Here is a 19,664-nt window from a genome sequence, read left to right as displayed (position 1 = left end):
TGAGATGCTTGAAAAAGTTTGAGTTGAGTTTTTGCTTGAAAAATGACCATTATTGGTTATCAAAATTGTTGCTGATAATGTTCTATCACTGGATTAATCAATAAATTGACTGATCTTTTCAGCTTTTTCCCAGGGTGTCTTGTAATTCCATGTGTGTTGGGCTAAATGTTATCATGGAAATAAAAAATTAACCAACTAAGTCTGTGTTGCAACACGTAATTTAGCAACATCGTGCAGGTTATCACATGACAACAGTGATTCACGCGATAATTAAGCCTTATGGTGGTGCTGAGGTCTGAATGATGTTAAAATGCAAGACTCGACCATATTTAAAAAAACTAAAAATTACATTTGCCCTCTGTACACTCCAGTCTTAAAAATGTGTCCTCGCCTCTCTAAATAACTTTCTTTTTTTAGTGATCTGACTTCACTCTTGGCACTTTGTGTTGTTCTCTGTCTTAAAAAAAAAAAAAAAAAAAAAAAAGAGTCTTCGGGCTGCTCAGTGTTGTGAAGCCACTCCTTCAGCTTTGCCCTTTGAATGGCCAATGAGCATGCAAATGTCACTGTGTTTACTGCTGGCTTGTCAAGTCGCCACTTTGGTTTGGATCGACTTGCCCTTTTGATAGCGCCATATAAATGCAAAATTGTTACCGCTGCTATCAGTCACATTTGAAAAGTTTGCTGACATGGTTCACTAAACGTGACTCTTAAATTTCCCTCGAGATCAATAAAGTTTCTGTCTGTCTGTCTGTTCATGTATCTTGGTTCAGTTCAGAGGAAAAGGCCCTGCAGAAAAAAAACACCTCACTAGGATGGTTTGGTTAATACATTAAGCAGTCACTAAAATGCATAAAGAGCATTTACTGTATAGAGACTTTGAAATGGATGCCCTGCACTCGGCCACAAAGGCTCTCGCCTCCTGCCGTGAGTGTGTGTGCGCTTCGGTCCTCTGTGCAGATCAATGGAGGCTCGCGGCAGGCGGACAGGCAGCTATTCACCTCTCCCTGTGTGCAATTGTGCAATCTGGAAAAAAATAAGTGCAAGGGAGGAAAAAAAAGAGGGATAAAGGAAGGGAGCACACGTGTCAAGACAAATCCTTCAGGTGTTGTTTTTCATCTTCCTTTTAATATTCTTCAAAGGAAAGTTTTGTGTGTGTGTGTGTGTGTGTGTGTGTGTGTGTGTGCTACCAGCTTTGGCCTTATGCAAGACTCCTGTTCTTTAATTTTTTTTTTTTTCCCTTAGACCAGCAAAACCTGAAGGCTCAAAAGCAATAATACCCTTCAATCACAAATAAATTGCACCATTACTCAATAGTTCAGTTATCTACAGGAAGTGGTTGATTATTAATTTATTTATTTAATCTTTCTGTTGCTCAGGGCTGCAGGGTTTTTTTTTTGTTTTTTTTTTAACAAACAACTTGATTCAATTTCTAACTGGATTACTGAGCTCTGCGTCATTTTCCAGCTGTTTCTGCTCTTCTCGATGGTATATTTTCTAACGCGGATAACACCTGCTGTCTAAGAACAAGGAAACACAGAACTGATAGGCTTTGTAGCAGATTTGGTTCTCATTTGGCCCTTCTGCGTAATTTACATGAAGACATGGAAATCTCTCAACACTGTTTTCAAAAGCTTTCAGAGCGTCCAGTTCTGGAGAAAAGCAACTCAAGGGTTTCATTTGTTCTGAAAATCGTGTCTGTTGGGATCAGACTGATTTTTAAATTGGGTCAGTTTTGGTTTTTCAGCAGTAAACAAGTGGAGTTTTGGGCTGCGTTCAAACCAACATTATCTCTGCATGAAAACTTAACATGACATTATCTGGCAAAGCGCTGCGTTTGCCAATAACAAACATGCAGGCACACGTTCCTGGTGGAGAACTGATGAGACTAATGTGAATGTTGTATTTCTGCTGTTAAACCTCGGGATCGATGTGATGAATTATAAAATAGTTGCCACCATGATAACTTTCCAGAGCTGCAAAATCCTGTCTGAGAGTATTAGAAACCGTTGTGCGGTGTTTGGGTGTCTGATAAGTGTTTAAATGCATAAATATGTTACTCCAACTGTATTTCCTGGATCATATTTCATTATCTCACCTGCACCTTAAACAACACACGCCCACCAACATGGCTTATTTTGTTACCCTTGGACAGAGCCATGCTAGCTGCTAGCCCTCAGTTCTAGTCTTTATGCTAGGCTAAGTTTAGCAGCTGTGGGCTGTAGATCCATATTTACCACACAAGAGAGAGTGATTATCACCCTTCTCATCTAACTCAGAAGTGAATAAGTGTATTTCCCCACATTAACTATTACTTTAATGTATTGAATGTATGTTTTGTGTGTGTATATTTTAAATAGGACCTGTCACGGGACTGCAGATGTACGTTAGCTTTAAAGTAACTCTGGTACAACATGTCACATGAATGAATGAATAAATAAATGTCCTGTTTTCTAAATGCCCCATCCTGCAAACAAAACATTTTTAATTAAATATTGACAGTTTTTAATGTTTTTAGCATGAGAATGTTTCAATCTGCTTCAATCTTAAAGTATCTGTCAGTTTGGTGTCTGCTCAGCATAATCAAACCTTTGGGACAATGGCTGTATGTTTTTGACTTTTCGCAATTGTTGCGAAAAAGCGGGAGGAAGAACTGAAATTCAAATACAATTCCATGAGTCACATAGAAAGAATTTCTCCATAACAAAACCAGTCATCGCAGCGATTTATCATACAAGCTGTGATTAGCCCGATAAGAGTCTAGCGTTGGATGTGTGTGTGGTTGTTTTTTCACGCTCACACATGAAATATGATAACAACTGTAGGGGAGTAATTGGATAAAAAAGGGATTAAAATCAGACAAGAGTCTCTTAGGGACAAATACTGTCATCATAATTGAGGAGTTAATGTGTGTGTGTGTGTGTGTCAGCTGCCTCTGACAGAGCGGTAATGTGAAGGAAATGGGTTGCCAAACACTGCTGTGGTGCCACTGTTTGTGTGTACAGTGTGTATGCACGTAGTTCCAATTTTACATTTGACAATGAGTGCTGGGCAAAAAACTGTTATTGTATATCAACTTTCAGTGACATTGTATCATGATGATATAATTTTACAAATATCTGTTGTCCCAATCAATGATTCAGAGTTCTCCAGATTACACGAGGTGATTCTGTCATACAAATGTTAACTTTATTGACTCTTCCTGTGAAATACTGAATACTTATACCTCCCTTTTAAAGAAGGAAAATCACCCCTTGTTTGACCTGATCACATGATGTCCATAAACTTGTGATCAGGGTGTCATAAGTAGATATTGACTAAATGGTCACAAGCCAGTAAGGTTGGAAACCACTGGTTTAAGTAATATTTTCAGGCTGACATGCAGAATATTTGCTGAAATATGAGGATTCATTGTTTGTTTTGTGTAATTGCACATCGAAAATCTTTGAGTTTTGGACAGTTGATCAGACAATCTTGAGTGCTGGGTAATTGCGTTGGGCATTTTCCACTATTTAATGACATTTTAACATTTGATTAATTGCAAAAGTAGTAATTGTTATATTGTTGCAACACTAATGGTCTTTTGTGGTGAAAACAGAATCTTTAGTGACATCTTATCGTGTTCAGTCCGGCTGTGATGCTCCCTTAAACGTGTGCATGTGAGAAGGAGATGCAGATTGGTTAACCGCCGTCGGCCGGGACTCTCCCATCAGGACGTGTTCAGATGTGATCAGTTCTTGGTAAATCCTGGCTGCTGGAACAATTTCAGTTCTGGAAAGATAAAACAACAACAACAAAGAAACAGATTTCTTAGGAGTTGCATACACACACACACACACACAAACCACCATCCATCACCAGCTGTCTCCTGTGTGCTTGTGATCCGTTTCAGTGTTAAGGATTACGAGGCTCTGCGAGTGTGTGTCGATTGTTGCTATTGGATGGTGGTGTTGGTATGGGAGAGCCAGTGCAGACTTGAACATCAATGGCTTAGTGTAGCACTTTTCCCTTATTATTTCTCTCCTCCCTCGCTCCAGTCAGGGCCTGCTCCGCTGCCACTCGCAGCAAAAGTATTTAGCTTTGTTTATGTTCTGCACTGCCTGCCGCACAAATACGAGAGTGCTGAACATGATACGTGTCAGTCACTTGAACCGCCGTGTTTATTACTTAAAATGTTTCAACTGGACCAGGGATTAAAATAGAGAAGTGTTGGACAAGAGTTGCACAATTATCTGTTTTTATATCAGTTGCAACCCCCCCCCCCCCCTACTCCTTTCCGTAATGGCTACCGGTTTTCATGAATTTATCTCAAGATCCAGTGTGTGTGAGAGTGTTTATATCGATGAACAATGAGTGTTTCCTCCGTCTACATATTGGCTGCACAGTAGTCTGTAGCTAAACTTCGAGGAAGGCCGCTCCCCTGCTAGAAGGTAAACAATGTGGCAGTGTTTGTGTGTGTGTGTGTGTGTCTAGCCAGTATTACAGAAATTGTGCAATGTTTTTGTTGTGAATTAGAGTTCACTTGTTTGCAATATCACTCCCCAAAATTATAAAAACACATAATCTGTTTATCTTCAGTTGTGTCACGCCACACCGAGTTTGTTTGAGAGCAGATTTTGTGATATTTGGCTCTTTTGATCTCCGCCTCCACCTGAATACTTTGCTGTGAACGTCACAAACAAGTGACATTTTTTAAAGATACAATAGCAAGTGTCCTCATTACTCTGGACAACCTGCAGACAACAACTGTCAACAGTTTTCATTGGGAATACTTTCCACTGAAAACATTCATAGTCTCCATGAAAACTGAGTGTACGGAAATATTAGGGACAGTTATCTCAACTTGAGGAAAAGTAAGGGGCCCTGCTGCGATGTTGCATTTTCAAAAAGTTTAGGGACTTGCAAGAGAGAGATTTTAAAAAAACAATGGCAAAAATTCGAAACAGCAGAGGCGATGATATCCTGACTTTTACTCCGTAAATATAATTAAAGCTCCAAAAATACTGGCTCCCACATTTCCCATAATGCAACTCAACAGTCTCTTATTAGACTCTCCCTTGCCTGGTAAATCCCCGTCTTTCAAACCCCCAGGTTTTCTCCTACAGTATACATTTGTAGTCTTTCCAGCCCACGTTAAGATTCCCAGATGACATCACTGTGTCAGCATCAGACTCTAGAAAGCCCCTCCGGAGCCACCGGAGTCAGTAGTACTCCCCATGATGAGTCAAACTGAACTTCATGAGTAAAATCGGTGGAATGCCCCTTTAAACAAAAACTATCTGCATGACTAGACACCAAAATGTGTTATTGACTGAACAGCAAACCCCCCCCACAAAAAAAAAAAAATCCCCAAAAACATAACAAACTGAACTTGTTCAGGTTCGTGTATGTGGAAAGGTGAGGAGGCGTGGTCAGCTCAGTGTTGCTGTTGTGTAATAATAAATCGAGGTGGCAGCTACCTGGACCGCGCGCCCTCCTGGATCAGGTTGTGTTTCTGAACCCAGCTCTGCCGCACAGAGCGGGACCTCCCTCTTGCTCGCTCACTTGATGGACCCGACTTGGCCGGGTGCCTTGTTTTTTTTTTTTTTTTTTTTTCAGTCGCCTGCGCACACACACACACACACACACACACACACACACACACACACACGCATCCTCACTCTGACATACACTCACGCGCTTTTTGTGCTCCTTCACGCAATAACTGAGAGCTGAGCCTCAGGCGGCGGATTAAGGCCTGAGTTGTTTTGTAGGAGATGTAATTTCTCGATGCTTTGACTCACACTCAGTTCACACTTCAGCGTGAAGCTTGCGTGTCAAATCGGTTGAAGCTTTCCTGTCTTTGTCTTAAAGTGATGGCTCTTAATGCAGATTCAAAGGTGATTTATGCTTTATTCTAGTTGCAAACTGCTGCAAATGTTGCATATTTAATGATGATACTTTCTTTAGGGCCTGGTTACAGATTAGTAAAACTGTGTAAGGTATGTTCTCTTTACAGTTCCCCAAATCATTAGATCTTTTTTTCAGCTTTTACAGCTATAGGAAACAGATTTTTAAGTAGAGTTTATATATTTCCAGTGATTAACCCCACTGTTTATTTGGAGGTCACTGAGTGGTTTATTTAAAAGTTGACTTTAGATTTATGAAAGTGTTCATTCAGCTGGTGAAATGATAACATTGGTCCCTGCTGATGGGAAGTTGTGAAGTAACCATGAAATCCACAAGAGAAAAGGAGGTCTGAAGAGTTGACCCAGTGTCCAGAGGCAAATCCGTTCTGCTGTGTGTGTGTGTGTGTGTGTGTGTGTGTGTGTGTGTGTGTGTGTAGTTGGTCGTGTGGTCACACTCAACCACACTCCACCTCTGCAGCACTGCAGCATGTGATTTTGTTCTGCAGACTGACTTTTCTTTTTTGGTTCAAAGACAGAATTGCCACTACATGACCAAAGTATGTGAGCACCCAAACATTACACTCATATGTGATGGTTTAAAAAAATCTCATCCCAAAACTATGCTGCTATAACAGCCTCTGCTCTTCTTGGAAGGCTTTCCCGCAAGATCGCTGAAGCTGGCTGCGGGGATTTGCTCACATGCAGTCACAAGAGCGTTAGTGAGGTCGGCCAGTGATGTGGGGCGATAAGGCCTGACTCACAGTGAGCCTTCCAATTCACCCCAAAGGTGTTGGATGGGGTTGCGGTCAGGGATCTGAGCAGACTAGTCAAGCTCTCAGGGGTGCAAACGGAAAAGAGCTTTACCACAAAGCACACTATTGCCTTTAAATATCATTTGTAGTATTAAGACTTCTCTTCAGTGGAGCTAAGCAGCCTGGCCCAAATGACGAAAAAAAACAACCCCTGAGCAAAAGTATTGTCATGCATACTTTCCTACATCATATACACAGACTAAACCTTCACAAAAACAGGGCCATAGATACCATTGAGGACACCCAAGGTCATGACCTCAGTGTTGTCAGGATCTTTTTTTTTTTCTGTAATTATATTCCTTGCATTGTGTGAATGGTTTGAAATAGCATTTAGGTAATTGTGTAGGGAGAAAAATTGCTGAAAATATATTTCAGCAGACTCTTGACCTTCAGTATTTCGTATTCCAGTATTCCTGGCTACGACCCTCCTTTACAAAAACAAATTGAAATGTAGTTAGACCGAAACAAATTTTCCTACAGTTTCCCAAGACTGGATTTCCCCTTATCCATATTTTCTGCCTAAGAGGCATTAAAATCACAGGTTGTTTTAAGGTCGAAGTCATCTCTCTTGCCCCTGTGTGCATCCTGCATCTGCAGTCTCTGACACATCCTCCTCTCTGTCTGGCTGTGCATCAGCATCTGCCTCACTGGGCCGCCGGCTAATGACAGACATCGCTGCACATGTTGGCTGCACAGAGAGCGAGGGAGAGATGCTTGTGACCTTTCCTCTGCTGACAGCAGCACTTTACAAGGCCGAGTACGTTTTTTGAAGGAGAGCGTTAGGGAGTGTCTGGGCACGTGCATGTGAGCAGAGGCCTCTCATTTGTGTGTGTGTGTGTTCGCTTCGTATCGTGTGGTGATCCTTATGTAGGCGTGGACATCGGCATTCCAGTGGCAAGTCCGTGGAGATGACCAGTAAAGTGTTTGGCATAAAGCATGTGGAAAAAAACCACACACACACACACAGAGCTCCTTGTGGCTCTGCAGAGTTAAGCTTGGTGGAAAGCAGACTGTGACACAAACACACACCTGGAAAAAATGTCACCCAAATTACACTTGAGCCTCATGGTGAGTCAGACACACCCTCAGCCTGTAATGACTTTGTTTGTTTGTAGGCTAAAAAAACTGGTCGAGACAAAACAGTTGGGTCAAGCAGCGTTCAGCAGTTCCAGCCACCGGGAGCTGCTGCATCAGCAGTTGGCTCACGTTTGCACTGTAACCTGCCTATATGAGTCAGAGTGTGTACGTTTTGGCTGACTCGTGGAGTTGCAGGATGACGGACGAGCATGTCAGAATTTCTTAAAGTAAGTGAGAAGGCAGATGTGTGCTGGGAAAAGGCGTGATGTAAACCCGCAGCCACGCAGAGCCCCACACTAATGGAAGCAGGATGCGGCGGAGAATAGACACCTCCTAATCGGCTGCAGAGCTCTACTGTACCTCTACCAGCCTGCACTGCTTCATCCTCCTAAGTGCTGTAAATGTATAAAGAGAAGCAGAAATTAGTCCTTCAATACTTCTGCGGTGTGATTAAATTTCTGCTCCAACTTCTTCTCCTAGCAAGAGGAAGCGGCTACTGTACAAATGTGTGCTGCGTGTTGATTTACATGTGTGCATCCATGCATGTATGTGCAGCACTCTGCAGCAGATTGAAGTCGTCAAGTAGCTCTGTGGAGAGAGGATTTGGTGCAGCAGAGATTGACTCATTGACTGGCCGTTAAGATGAAGAGGGCAACCTGGGTTGTGTGTGTGTGTGTGTGTGTGTGTCTGTGTGTATTAATAGCATTACTCACTGCACTCTAGTCTGGTCTCTAATAGGCTTTGTGGTTTTCTTTTGGGTTTTTTTTTCCATCACCACTCTGATCCAGAGTCCAGCTGAGATCCAGGCCAGTGTCACACTGACTTCAGCTCAGCACTTCTGACTCCAGACTTGGTCCAGCTACTAGATGACCTCTCACACACTCTCTCTCTCCTGCTCCCTCACCCTGTCGTTCATTACACACACATGTCACTAATGAATACACAACTGAAACCTTCTGTTGCCAGTCGTCGTTATTATTAGCTCGAAGGAAATATTGCTAGCATTCGAGATCAGGAGTCAGGGGACTCCAACCTGCTATTGCTTACAAACTGATTGAAAATCCTTTAAGTAGGGACAGGTATTGTTTTGTAAGTATTCAATAGAAGTGCTGGTACAGATACCTGAATAATACTTTAACTTAGACAAATATGCTCTACAAAACTTTTTTTTTAGCTTAATAAAAGAAGTCAAAATTCTAAAATGTTAAGTGTTTCCTAAACACAAACAGCTGTGCAAGAACTTTGCCTGTATAAAGTTCAATGTGCATCAAATTGGCAAAATTGTGGTTTAATTTAGTAGCTATCAGATCAAATAACAAGCTTACAAGATTTTAATTCTGATCAAACATCTGACGCCTGATACTTGACATTTTTTCACTTTACGTAACTGCTAACATGGCTGTAGACTTCAGGTTTAGACAGTTTTTTTTCACCAAACACTTAATTAATCAAGATAATAACAATCAGATTAATCGATAATGAAAATAATCGTTATTGACAGCTCTACCTTGGATTGGAACCTGCTATCACACTTGTATGGTGGCGATTAGCTATGTAGCATTTTTGCATGTGTTTTAACCTTTTTCTGTGTATGAGTTTTGGTATTTGTAGCATGTCTTGATATGGAGAGCGTTTCCTTTAATGTTTGTGCGTTCACCTTTTGTATGTACTTTGACCTTATAGGCCACCGTACACATACATTGATTGACAGGTCTTTTAAAAGATAGATGAACATAAGACAACATACGTTTTTTTTTGTTAAACATCTATAAAACAGCCGTATTATTTCAATTATGGTCATTTTTTTCCATCATTAAGTCAACATGTTAAATTATAGATGCAACTACAGAAAGAGTTAAAATGACTTCACATAAGACCTTTTTATACATATTGAATTACAGATATGCACCAATGCAAAAAACATGAAAATCAAAAAACAATGAACACAAATATGAGAAACTAAACAGTCGTATTATTGTATTTGTTGCCAGCGTTTTCCTCCTCTCACTTACTTTCACAGCAACACTGGAAACTCCACACATACTAGAGTTTCTCACTTCAGTCGCACATCATATTAACACAAAACAACTCAGACAGACTCAGAAACACCTCTGACTTCTCTCTGTGAGTAATCTGTGCTTGTCTGCTGCTTGTATGTATTTCTTTGGCAGTCGAACTGCTTTCCCGAGCAAATATGCACTAACATGTAGCCTGCATGTCACGTCACCATGGTTACCATACCAGACGGAGCCAATGCCATAGCAGCAGGTTGGGGCAGAGAAGCAGCCAAGACAAATGGAGAAACGCAACTGACTGACCTGCTAATGTGTTATGGCCGGTTTCCAAAAGCACTTTAGTGTTATTATTACTCAGCACTAAGTCTTAGATTAGCATTATTACTTCAGTTGGTGTAAATACTGTTCTGCAGGCTTGTTTTGCTTATATGTGTAATATGTGTTCACGTGTACTGTGAGGTGTTTTTCAAGAAGATTTCACTCCAACTGTCATGAGTCTGTTAGGCCAGAGTTTGTTTGTTTTTTAAAAAAAGGACATTTTTGTACTGTATTGCATAATTTCCTTTCTTATTTCTGTGTTAAACCTGAAGTTTTGAAATCCTTTCAGTGTGAATTATTTGTCAGTGGATCAAAATAAAGCTTTTTTTTGTGTGTGTGTGTTTTTTATTGCGTGATCCAGGTGCAGCATCGTGTGTCGGGCCAGGTCATGGCTCTGAAGATGAACATCCTGGCCAGTAACAGAGCCAACATGCTCAGGGAGGTCCAGCTCATGAACCGACTATCGCACCCTAACATACTCAGGTAACTGAAACACTGGATTAACCAACACGATATCCTTCTGTTGGATCTGCTTTGTCTGGTCCCTGTGAAGAGCCCGGACATGTCGTAAAATATCTTTTGCGTGTAGAAACTGTTCTCCTCTTATTGATAAAGCGATGTGTTTGTCTGCTCTGCCCTCAGGTTTATAGGAGTGTGTGTCCATGAGGGGCAGCTCCACGCTCTCACAGAGGTAAGACGCTAATTAACTTACTGCTGAGTAGACTTGAAGAGTCGCATTTTTAAGATTCAGAATCACTTTATTCAGTGATAGTGAGAAATTGGCGGTGCAGAGGTAAGACTTTATCTATTAAAGATACAAGTTTGCAAAAATACAAGTATTTATTGCAAGCAAATCATGATATAATTGCGTTGAGTGGCAGAAAAATGTGGGATAATTACATAGAAAACATTTAAATAGTATAAATCCACTCTTTCAATAACTTCTGTGAGCTAATGTAACACTCTCATAAAGATCCTGCTTTTAAACTGATTGAAAGTATCTCAACCAATCAAACCAATTTTTCACTGAAAACCAAAAGCTGAAGGATTTGATCAAGTTGTGGACATGATTAAAAAATATTATGAGCTGCTGCTGTATGTGTACGTCATGTTAGCATCTGTGCTTTCAAATTAGTGATGCTTTTAAGGTTGTAATCTCCTAAAAACGTTGTATCGGTGGTTAGATATCAGGCTGGAGGATTATTTGGATCTCGTGGACAGAAAACATTTTGAAAACCCAGTTTAGATACTTGTTCTTCTATGAAAATATATTGTGGAGAGGTTGATCATTAAAGCAGCAACATTTATGACAAAAAACACAGCAGTTTCATCTGCTATACAGCGAGAGCATCTGTGACTGTCAGACCAGTGAGCCCTGAGTTGACTCAGTTACACAGACTGAGGTCAGGCAGCTTGTGACATTTCACCTGCTTCTTATGTGTGATGGGTTGACCTGACGTTGCCATGGTAACTGAGCTGCTCAATAGTGAAAAGGGAAGGGGATAAAGGGGGATTTGGTGATCTGACGTCTGACACTCAAGGTCAGCATGTTACATAGGCATATGCGCATTGAAAATGTATGTGTGTGTGTTTTATTTTTAAATGAAGCAATCAATAAGTGATGGATTGGTTTGTTTTGGACAGTGACATCTCTGGCCCGCTCCATTTATAATTATCATGCTTTGCCACAAGACTAAACTCTTCATATGCTTTGATTAATAATATGGAAAACAGAAATCATCATGATGAATGACTATCATTCCACTAAAAGGCAATAATATGAAATTATTTCTCAGCTCTACTCCCAGTTTCCCAAACCAATATCAGAAACTGCTTTCATATGAACAATCAAGCAATTTCAAAATGAGATACTTTCATCGTGAATTTCTAATTAACACTTGTTGTTGTTCTCAGTACATCAACGGCGGTAACTTGGAGCAGCTGTTGGGCAGCGACATGTACTTGTCGTGGAGTCTGCGGCTCAGCCTGGCTCTGGACATCGCTCGAGGGCTGCAGTACCTGCACAGCAAAGGCATCTTCCACAGGGACCTCACCTCCAAGGTGACGACACAAACACACACGCATCAGTGCCCACGTACGGTACATTGCATTAGCACAGATTGATCTCCACGGGGACTCTGCTCCTAAGGTAGCGATATAAGTATTACATGCACTGATGCACACTAAACGACAAGCATATGGATTCTCCACAAGACCTTCTGCTACTTGAAGTGTTGTTTAAACATGAGAAGCTCATATCTGTGTACACTTGATGATGTATTGCTTTAATGTAGATTTTGGAAACAGTAAAGAGCTTTGCAGATGCGTCATGAAGCTTAAATCATGGAGGTCCGGTAGAGAAACTGGCTACGTGCCAACCAGGCAACAAACAGGAACTGTGGGAAATGTTGTGCTGTGCATGTAGGTTAATTCGGTAATGTTTTGAATGAAACTGAACATGTAAATGCACAGTAGGCTACTAAAACAGGAAAGTCCAAAACAGCGTGCAGCTAAATTGACCTAAAGCAGCAGTTGGCAGCAGCGAGCAGGAGGTGACGTTAATGTTGACATGCTGATCTGTCATAGTGCGGTACTGGCTCACATGGAGGCATCAAAGGAAAGAGGGGAAGGCCACATACTCATAACTGAAGCAGTCTTTTTTTATTTTAAATGCTGTGTGTTAGGAGCCGAGTAGGAAGAGACGGGACACTGGTTTTCAATTTCAAAAAATGGGTTTTTTTTTTATTTAACTAAGAGATGAGAAAGAACAAAGCAAAAGTGACAAATGACTAAACTGAGCCCTAAAAGGTCAACAAAACAGAACTGTCTTGTCTTTTACATGGTGGCAGCCAGACGTCCCGGAGCAGCAGCACAGTAAGAAAGAAAGAAAATGATCTCAATGCAACTTATAACAGAACTTAAGTATTGATAAAATCAACTAAATGTGCGTGCTTACATCTAGAAATTATGTGCGGCAAAGTATGCTAATAAACTTAAATGCAAAATCAAATTGTGCAAGTTGATTAATTACGATAATTGTAACTGAATGTAAATCTAAATGAATGAAAAAGTTAAATTAAAGTGATGACGAGCGGAAAATGTCACCAAATACTTCAGACTACTGATGTGGATCAATATTTTGGCAAATACTGGGCATCAAACGTACCTGTCTTTTTGAGGTTTGCTCGTACATTGTTACTCAATCATTCTTAGATTAAGAAATTATAATTCTTAGATAAACATCCTTTCCACCTCTCTGGAGAAAGACTGTGAATGACTCATGTTTCAGGCCTGGACTGCTCCATAAAAATTCAAGAGAAATACGAGTGAGGAAATGCGGAAAGTTGTCAGTCAGAGTAAAAATCAAAAAGAAGAAAAAACATGTAGATGCTTGCACCCCAATTAAGCAACGAGTCTAAAAAGGAAATGTCGACATGCTGGAAACTGTCGGCAACTCACAAATCAAACTTAACATTTGAGGACAAACTGTGGTCATAATTGCTAAGAAGTTGACACAACGTGGAAAAACATCGCAGAAATCTATCATTTATTTTAATTGATGGTGGGGCTACTTAATTGGAAACATCAGCAGTTCACAGCTGCTATTGACAAAAGCTGAACGTTTCCAGTATCGTCATCCTGAAAAGCCCTTTTTTTAAGAAAATGAAAAGCTCAATAAAATCAATTAAATCAGTGTTGAAATGTACACAGAAGACCACATAAAGGAATGCTGACACACACTGGTCACACACTTAACAGCAGCCCAAAGTAATGTGTGTCTGTGTCTGTGTCTGTGTGTGTGTGTGACCTTTGACCCTCTGTGCAGAACTGCCTGGTGCGCTGGGAGGGCTGCGTGTGCTCGGCCGTGGTGGGAGACTTTGGCTTGGCGGAGAAAATCCCAGATTACAGGTCAGTCCATAACAGTCCATTCATCAAAACGTCTATCAACACTCTGATTAGATAAGTCGCGCTCAATAAATTACATTCCTCCACCTCCCTCGTTCTCATATTTAACCTTCACGCCATAAAGAGTGTTGGGAACATGTCTCCCACTGCTTCTCTTTCCTCGCGGATGACACACTATCACACACTAAAAGAGACACATTACTCACACCAAAGCTCAGTCAGGTTTTTCCAAAGTATGCAGACACGTGTTGCTTCACCTCCTAATGTTGTTGTAAACCCCCCCCCCCCCCCCCCTCCCCTTCTCCACCACCACTCGCTCTCTGCGGAACTATATTTATATTTTTTTTCAAGCCTTGTTTCAAGGGAGAAGAGGAAGGGAAGGTGTCAGTATTTAATCCGACTGTCCATGACGCACGACCTCTGTTGCTGTCATCTCGTTCTGTCTTTGTGTTTCTTCTTCTGTGTTTGCAGCTGTGTGTTTTATTATGCAGTGACATTTATGTGGTGTGTTTTTATGACTATAAATGACCAGCCATTCTCTGAAGTTTTTTTTTTCTTCAACTGGTTCTCCACTGACATCATGTCTCCCATAATTTCTGATGCTCAAATTCTTCACTGAACTAAAAGCTTTAGTACCACAAAGGGGGGAAATACTCAATGGAAAACTTTTTTATTGAAGAGTTGTGTCTGCATCAGAGTGAAAATGAAAAATCTAAAAAATGTGAGACAGGAAATAAATAAGTTTCCAAAACAGGGAGGGACGAGCTGAAAACCTGACAGCATTTCCAGCTTTGGGAATTTGGGGGATTAGTTGAAGGATTACATAATGCTCCTCTACGGGTTGAACAAATTCTCAGCATCTTTCAATAATGTCTAAAATGTGTTGTCTCACTCGGTCAATTTCTCTTCACTTTAAAAAACATATTTTATGCATTTATCTCACTTTAAATGTAAAATTTTAAATCTGCAAAGTAACCAGTAATTACATCTGTCAGATAAATGTAGTAGGGTAAAAATATTTAAGGATTATGTAGACTTTTTGGGAAATATCCTTATGAGTTACATGATATAATGACACTATCATATCTGTGCATTAAATACAGAGCTTAAGCTCGGAAGCGATTAGCCTATTTTAGCATAAAGACTGAAAGCGGGGGCTTGCTGGATGAATAAACCGTTGTAATGCTAACACTACATAACTCTAAAACCATAACAATTATTGTTTCACATTTCTGTTTTTGTACCAATATAAATAAACAAGATATAATATGTTAATTAGTAAGCTTTAGAGGTTTTGGTAAGTGAATCTTTTAACTTTTAACAGAGCTAGACTAGCTGTTTCTCCCTGCCTCCAGTCTTCAAGCTAAGCTAGGCTAATCGTCTCCTAGCTCTAACGCCATAGAGTGGTATCAAACTTCTCATCTCTCCTCATCTTATCATATTTCACAAAATGCCGAACTAGTCCTTAAACCTGCATGAACAATTTGGGGCAGTGTTTAAACAAAAATCACCTTTTTTAAGTTCATATGCTGCATTTGTTAGCAAACAGTTGCCTATTTACACATCCAGCAGCTATGAAGCAACATTATTATTCATTTGGAGTCGTGTTTCTGTCCACCTGGTGAATGTCAGTCCAATATTCACTCTCTCTCAGCTCTGTTTTTGCTCTCTACCAACTCCTGAGGGAAATATCTAACTCTTTAGCTGCTAAATGCTCCACTGTATTCACCAACTAGTCGCTAACTGTGTCTGTTTGCTTTTTGGTGCAGAGCAGGTACTGTACAGTTGATTTTTAGAGTTTTTTCTCAGAAAACAGCTGCCTGCTGGGACCAAAAATGACGTTATGAGAGCTGTCAGAGTGAACCAGAACAGTAAATTTGCAGCCAGACGGCTAAACAAGGAGCTAAAACTTGCTATAAAGTTCTGTCAAGCTGAGAGGAGCTGCAGAGTCGGGTGATAATTTCTCTGTACACTGTCATTTGATACATTGTTTTTATAAAAAATATAGATCACAGCTGCTTTAAGCCCTCCAAATATTTAAATAGTTCAGCAAAGTACCACTCGGTCAATTTGCAATTAAGTAAATGACTAGCATAAATCTACTTTGTTTTTCTTTCCCCGTGTTCCCAGTGTATTGTGACCCCACTTTCTCCTCGATGTCCATAAAAGTCCATGACTCAAATGAGACAGTTTGTCTACTTTACGAATATTGTTGCTACGTAAACGGCTCAACAGTCGGGCGGTGGATTGCTAACGATGTAGAGCATCAGCTGAATTGTTGGGAGTGGGATGTCGAAGCTTGACCTCAAAGAAACGCAGTGAGAGCCAGCAGCCAGTATGTCACAGGCCACTGCCCACACATACATACACACTCACACACTCACACACACACACACACACACACACACTCACAGTCTCTCAGGTCCCATTAGGTTGTCCCCTCCCCTCTCTGTCTGCAATCATTTTAGTAAACACACGACTCTGGCTGAGGCGAGACAGCTGCCACTGTAACCTGGCCTGCCCTTTACTGTGTGTGTTGAGAGAGAGAGAGAGTGTGTGTGTGTGTGTGTGTGTGTGTGTGTGTGTGTGTGTGTGTGTGTGTGTGTGTGTGTGTGTGTGTGTGTGTGTGTGTGTGTGTGTGTGTGTGTGTGTGTGTGTGTGTGTGTGTGTGTGTGCTCTGTTTGTGCCCAGGCCACCTTTTTTGTGTTTACACAAGCGTGCGTCATTGTCTGGAAGGAAAAGTTTGTGTCATGATTTTCATGCTTTTGACTAAAATTGGTTCGGAAAAATTCTAAATTTGGGGTTTTAAAACTTGTCAAAACTAATCAGACGAGCTGAAATCGAGCTTTATATTTTGCACATGCAGCTCTTCCACCTGACTTTGAGTGTGCATGTGTCTGTTATTGTGTATTTTTGCATACCTGCAGCTATCAACCATGAAGCCTCTTGTTTGCTTTGGCCTTGGTCTCATTAGCAGCTGGCGAATTGTGTTTCAGTCAATTTCAAGAGGATGTTTGCTCTTTATTTTAGTCAAACACGGTTGTATCCTCTAGCAGAGTGTTAACTGAGAATGGACGATGTTGACAACCCTTTCTCGGATATGTGTATGTGTTTGTGTTGGAGTCTACCACTGTGCTTGTGGCATGGAGGAAGGGAGGGAAGGATGGATGGAGGGAGAGGAGATGAAGGGGGTTTAGGAAAAGCACTCCAAATAAGGTCAAACTATTCCAGTCCTCCTCCTTTTGCGCTCTGCGCTTTACTGGATCTCTCCTGGCCCTTGTATAACAAGTCACTCTTGTCCTTTACTCTCACATCATTCCTCTGTTGTTGTTATTTAACTCTTTTGTTCATTTATTGAATTTTTTTTGTAGGTGTTTTCCCCTCTGTTGCTTTCTGTGTCTTGTTTTGTCCGTCCACTTCTCCAAATGGTGTTTACGTTGGGAGCCATGACCGTCTCGGCTCCTCATTTCTCCCTCTGCCATCACTTTCCTGCCTGTATTTTCTGCAGTATCATAGCCCACAGTAGCAGATGGAAATAGCACAGAGAGGAAGTATCTGCCAGCAGGGTGTGTGTGTGTGTGTGTGTGTGTGTGTGTGTGTGTGTGTGTGTGTCTCTGTGCGTGCATGTGTGTGTGTATGCAGGCATGTGTGCAAGCACGTTGCCCTTGCACATTCTTTTTTCCTTCCTTTTTATTCAGCTAAAATTGCACAACAATATCTCCACATAACCGAAAAACACTGTGGTTTCTTAGATACAGAGGAAGTGCGCACAGACACACACACACACACACACAGACACACACACACACACACCGGTAGGTTTCACCCCATAAAACCTCTTGATTAGGTTTTGCGTTAATGAAATGGAGCGTGATGCCTCCTCGCTTGTTTATCTCTTGTCATCGTAAGTCTCTCACAAATCGCATGACTCCTGAATGGAAAAATAAAGGAAAATATTTTTTATTGTTTTTCATGCATCACTGATGGGACTTTGCACTGTTAGGTCGTTTAAACAAACATCCTTATCCTGATGGACATTCAGTACCAGTCAGAAGTTTGGACACACCTTCCCGTTCCCTTCAATGGGAAGGTGTGTCTATATGTCTTCATCTATTGTATGCAGACGTTAACCCATTTTTGCCATTTTGGTACGTCTGCAATGAACAAATATTTTAATTATTGATTAATTGGTGGATTATATTTTTCAAAGAATCATTCGGTGAAACAAAATATGTCCCATAATATGATGACATTTTCAGAACCAGCCAAAAACTCAATGATCAGTTTACTATCACATAAGAAAAGAAGTAAATCTTAGTATTTGTGATACCAGAACTTGGTAACATTTGGTGTTTTTGCTTAACTTAAACAGTTAATTGATTATCAATATAGTTTTTTTCTGTCACACTAATCATTGCAGCTCTATATACTTTTAAAAGAACTTCCATAATTAGTTTGCTTCAAGTCACTGTCAGAATAAATCTTATGTTACACCATATTTAAAGGGAAAAATTTGTCATGTAGGTTTTAAAAATTGTAAATCTTTTTGTTTTTAATTTGGTTTAATAAGAATTTAAAACTAAGTTCAATTGTAATAAGATGGCTTCAGATCAACTAACCAACCTTAGTAAACTATTAAAGCTGCATCATTTCTTTAACCACTTGGGGGCAATGGAACAAGCTAAAAAACACAATATTGACTTTTTTTGCCTTTTTATATAAGTACAAACACATTCAGCAGATACAGAGCAACATCAGCATTCATTTTGAGTCGTGTTTGCGGCAACTTGACAAACATAAGTCCAATATTCATTCTGCTAAATGCTCCGTTTTGTTCACCAGCTAGCTGCTAACTGTGTCTGCAGTTCGGTGGAGGAGCGGGCTTTTAGAGCTTTTTCTCTGAACTCAGCTGCCTGGTGCCGCCGGAAACGAGGTTAATGAAAACAGAGTCTGTGAGGCAGAAACTCAAACAATGATCCAAAATGGGTGAAATCGCTCCACAGGGTGCAATAGAGTCACTGTTAATTTAAAAAGATTGATTAGAGCAACTTTAAGTTCTTGAACAATTAATTCTTGTGATTTGATACATTTTTAATAGATTCATAAGCCCTTAAAGAAACATTACTCTGATCTTGCGCTGTGATATTCTTTCAAACAAACTAAATTATTAAGATGTCCTTTTTTAAACTCTGATGTTGTGAAATGGATTTGGAAGGTTTTGCTTTCGCAAGAGCCTCTAATAAGTATGTGTTTTAACATGAAAGTCTGTGTTTCTTTCCTCTCTCTGCAGCGAGGAAGCAGACCAGGAGCCTCTGGCTGTTGTCGGCTCCCCCTACTGGATGGCTCCGGAGGTGCTCAGAGGGGAGCTGTATAATGAGAAGGTAATGACGGATAACTCTCTTCATTAACCCTCAGCTGCAGGTTGTTGCAAAAGTTCAAGGTCCACAGAGGGTGTGATGTAAGCTCGGTCACATAAACCGAGCAACCAGGCACTAAAACAAAGCAATAAATATTTAACAAATCAGTTGTTATGTGGAAGGCAAACAGGAATTCAGTTATGTAAGAGGTGTACTTCTTGGCCTCTGCTACTAGTAATTTCTGTTTAGCTTAGTGGAAATCATGATTGCCTGTTCAGGTTACATGCAAGTGAT

General features: G+C 40.6%; 1 protein-coding gene across 1 annotated transcript in view; it reads left to right on the top strand.

Annotated features, from left to right (window-relative positions):
- Nucleotides 1-19,664, top strand: part of tesk1b (testis associated actin remodelling kinase 1b) — a 28,831-nt gene that overhangs the window by 4,736 nt on the left and 4,431 nt on the right. Inside the window, exons 3-7 of the mRNA XM_044341320.1 lie at nucleotides 10,469-10,590; nucleotides 10,750-10,798; nucleotides 12,022-12,168; nucleotides 13,934-14,016; nucleotides 19,304-19,394. Of these exons, the coding sequence (XP_044197255.1) occupies nucleotides 10,469-10,590; nucleotides 10,750-10,798; nucleotides 12,022-12,168; nucleotides 13,934-14,016; nucleotides 19,304-19,394 (492 nt within the window). The remainder of the gene's footprint in view (nucleotides 1-10,468; nucleotides 10,591-10,749; nucleotides 10,799-12,021; nucleotides 12,169-13,933; nucleotides 14,017-19,303; nucleotides 19,395-19,664) is intronic.

The sequence above is a fragment of the Thunnus albacares genome, chromosome 22, assembly GCF_914725855.1.
Source record: "Thunnus albacares chromosome 22, fThuAlb1.1, whole genome shotgun sequence".
In the NCBI taxonomy this organism is placed as follows: domain Eukaryota; kingdom Metazoa; phylum Chordata; class Actinopteri; order Scombriformes; family Scombridae; genus Thunnus; species Thunnus albacares.
Note: the sequence above shows the minus strand (reverse complement) of the source record. Positions and strands in the feature narration are given on the sequence as shown.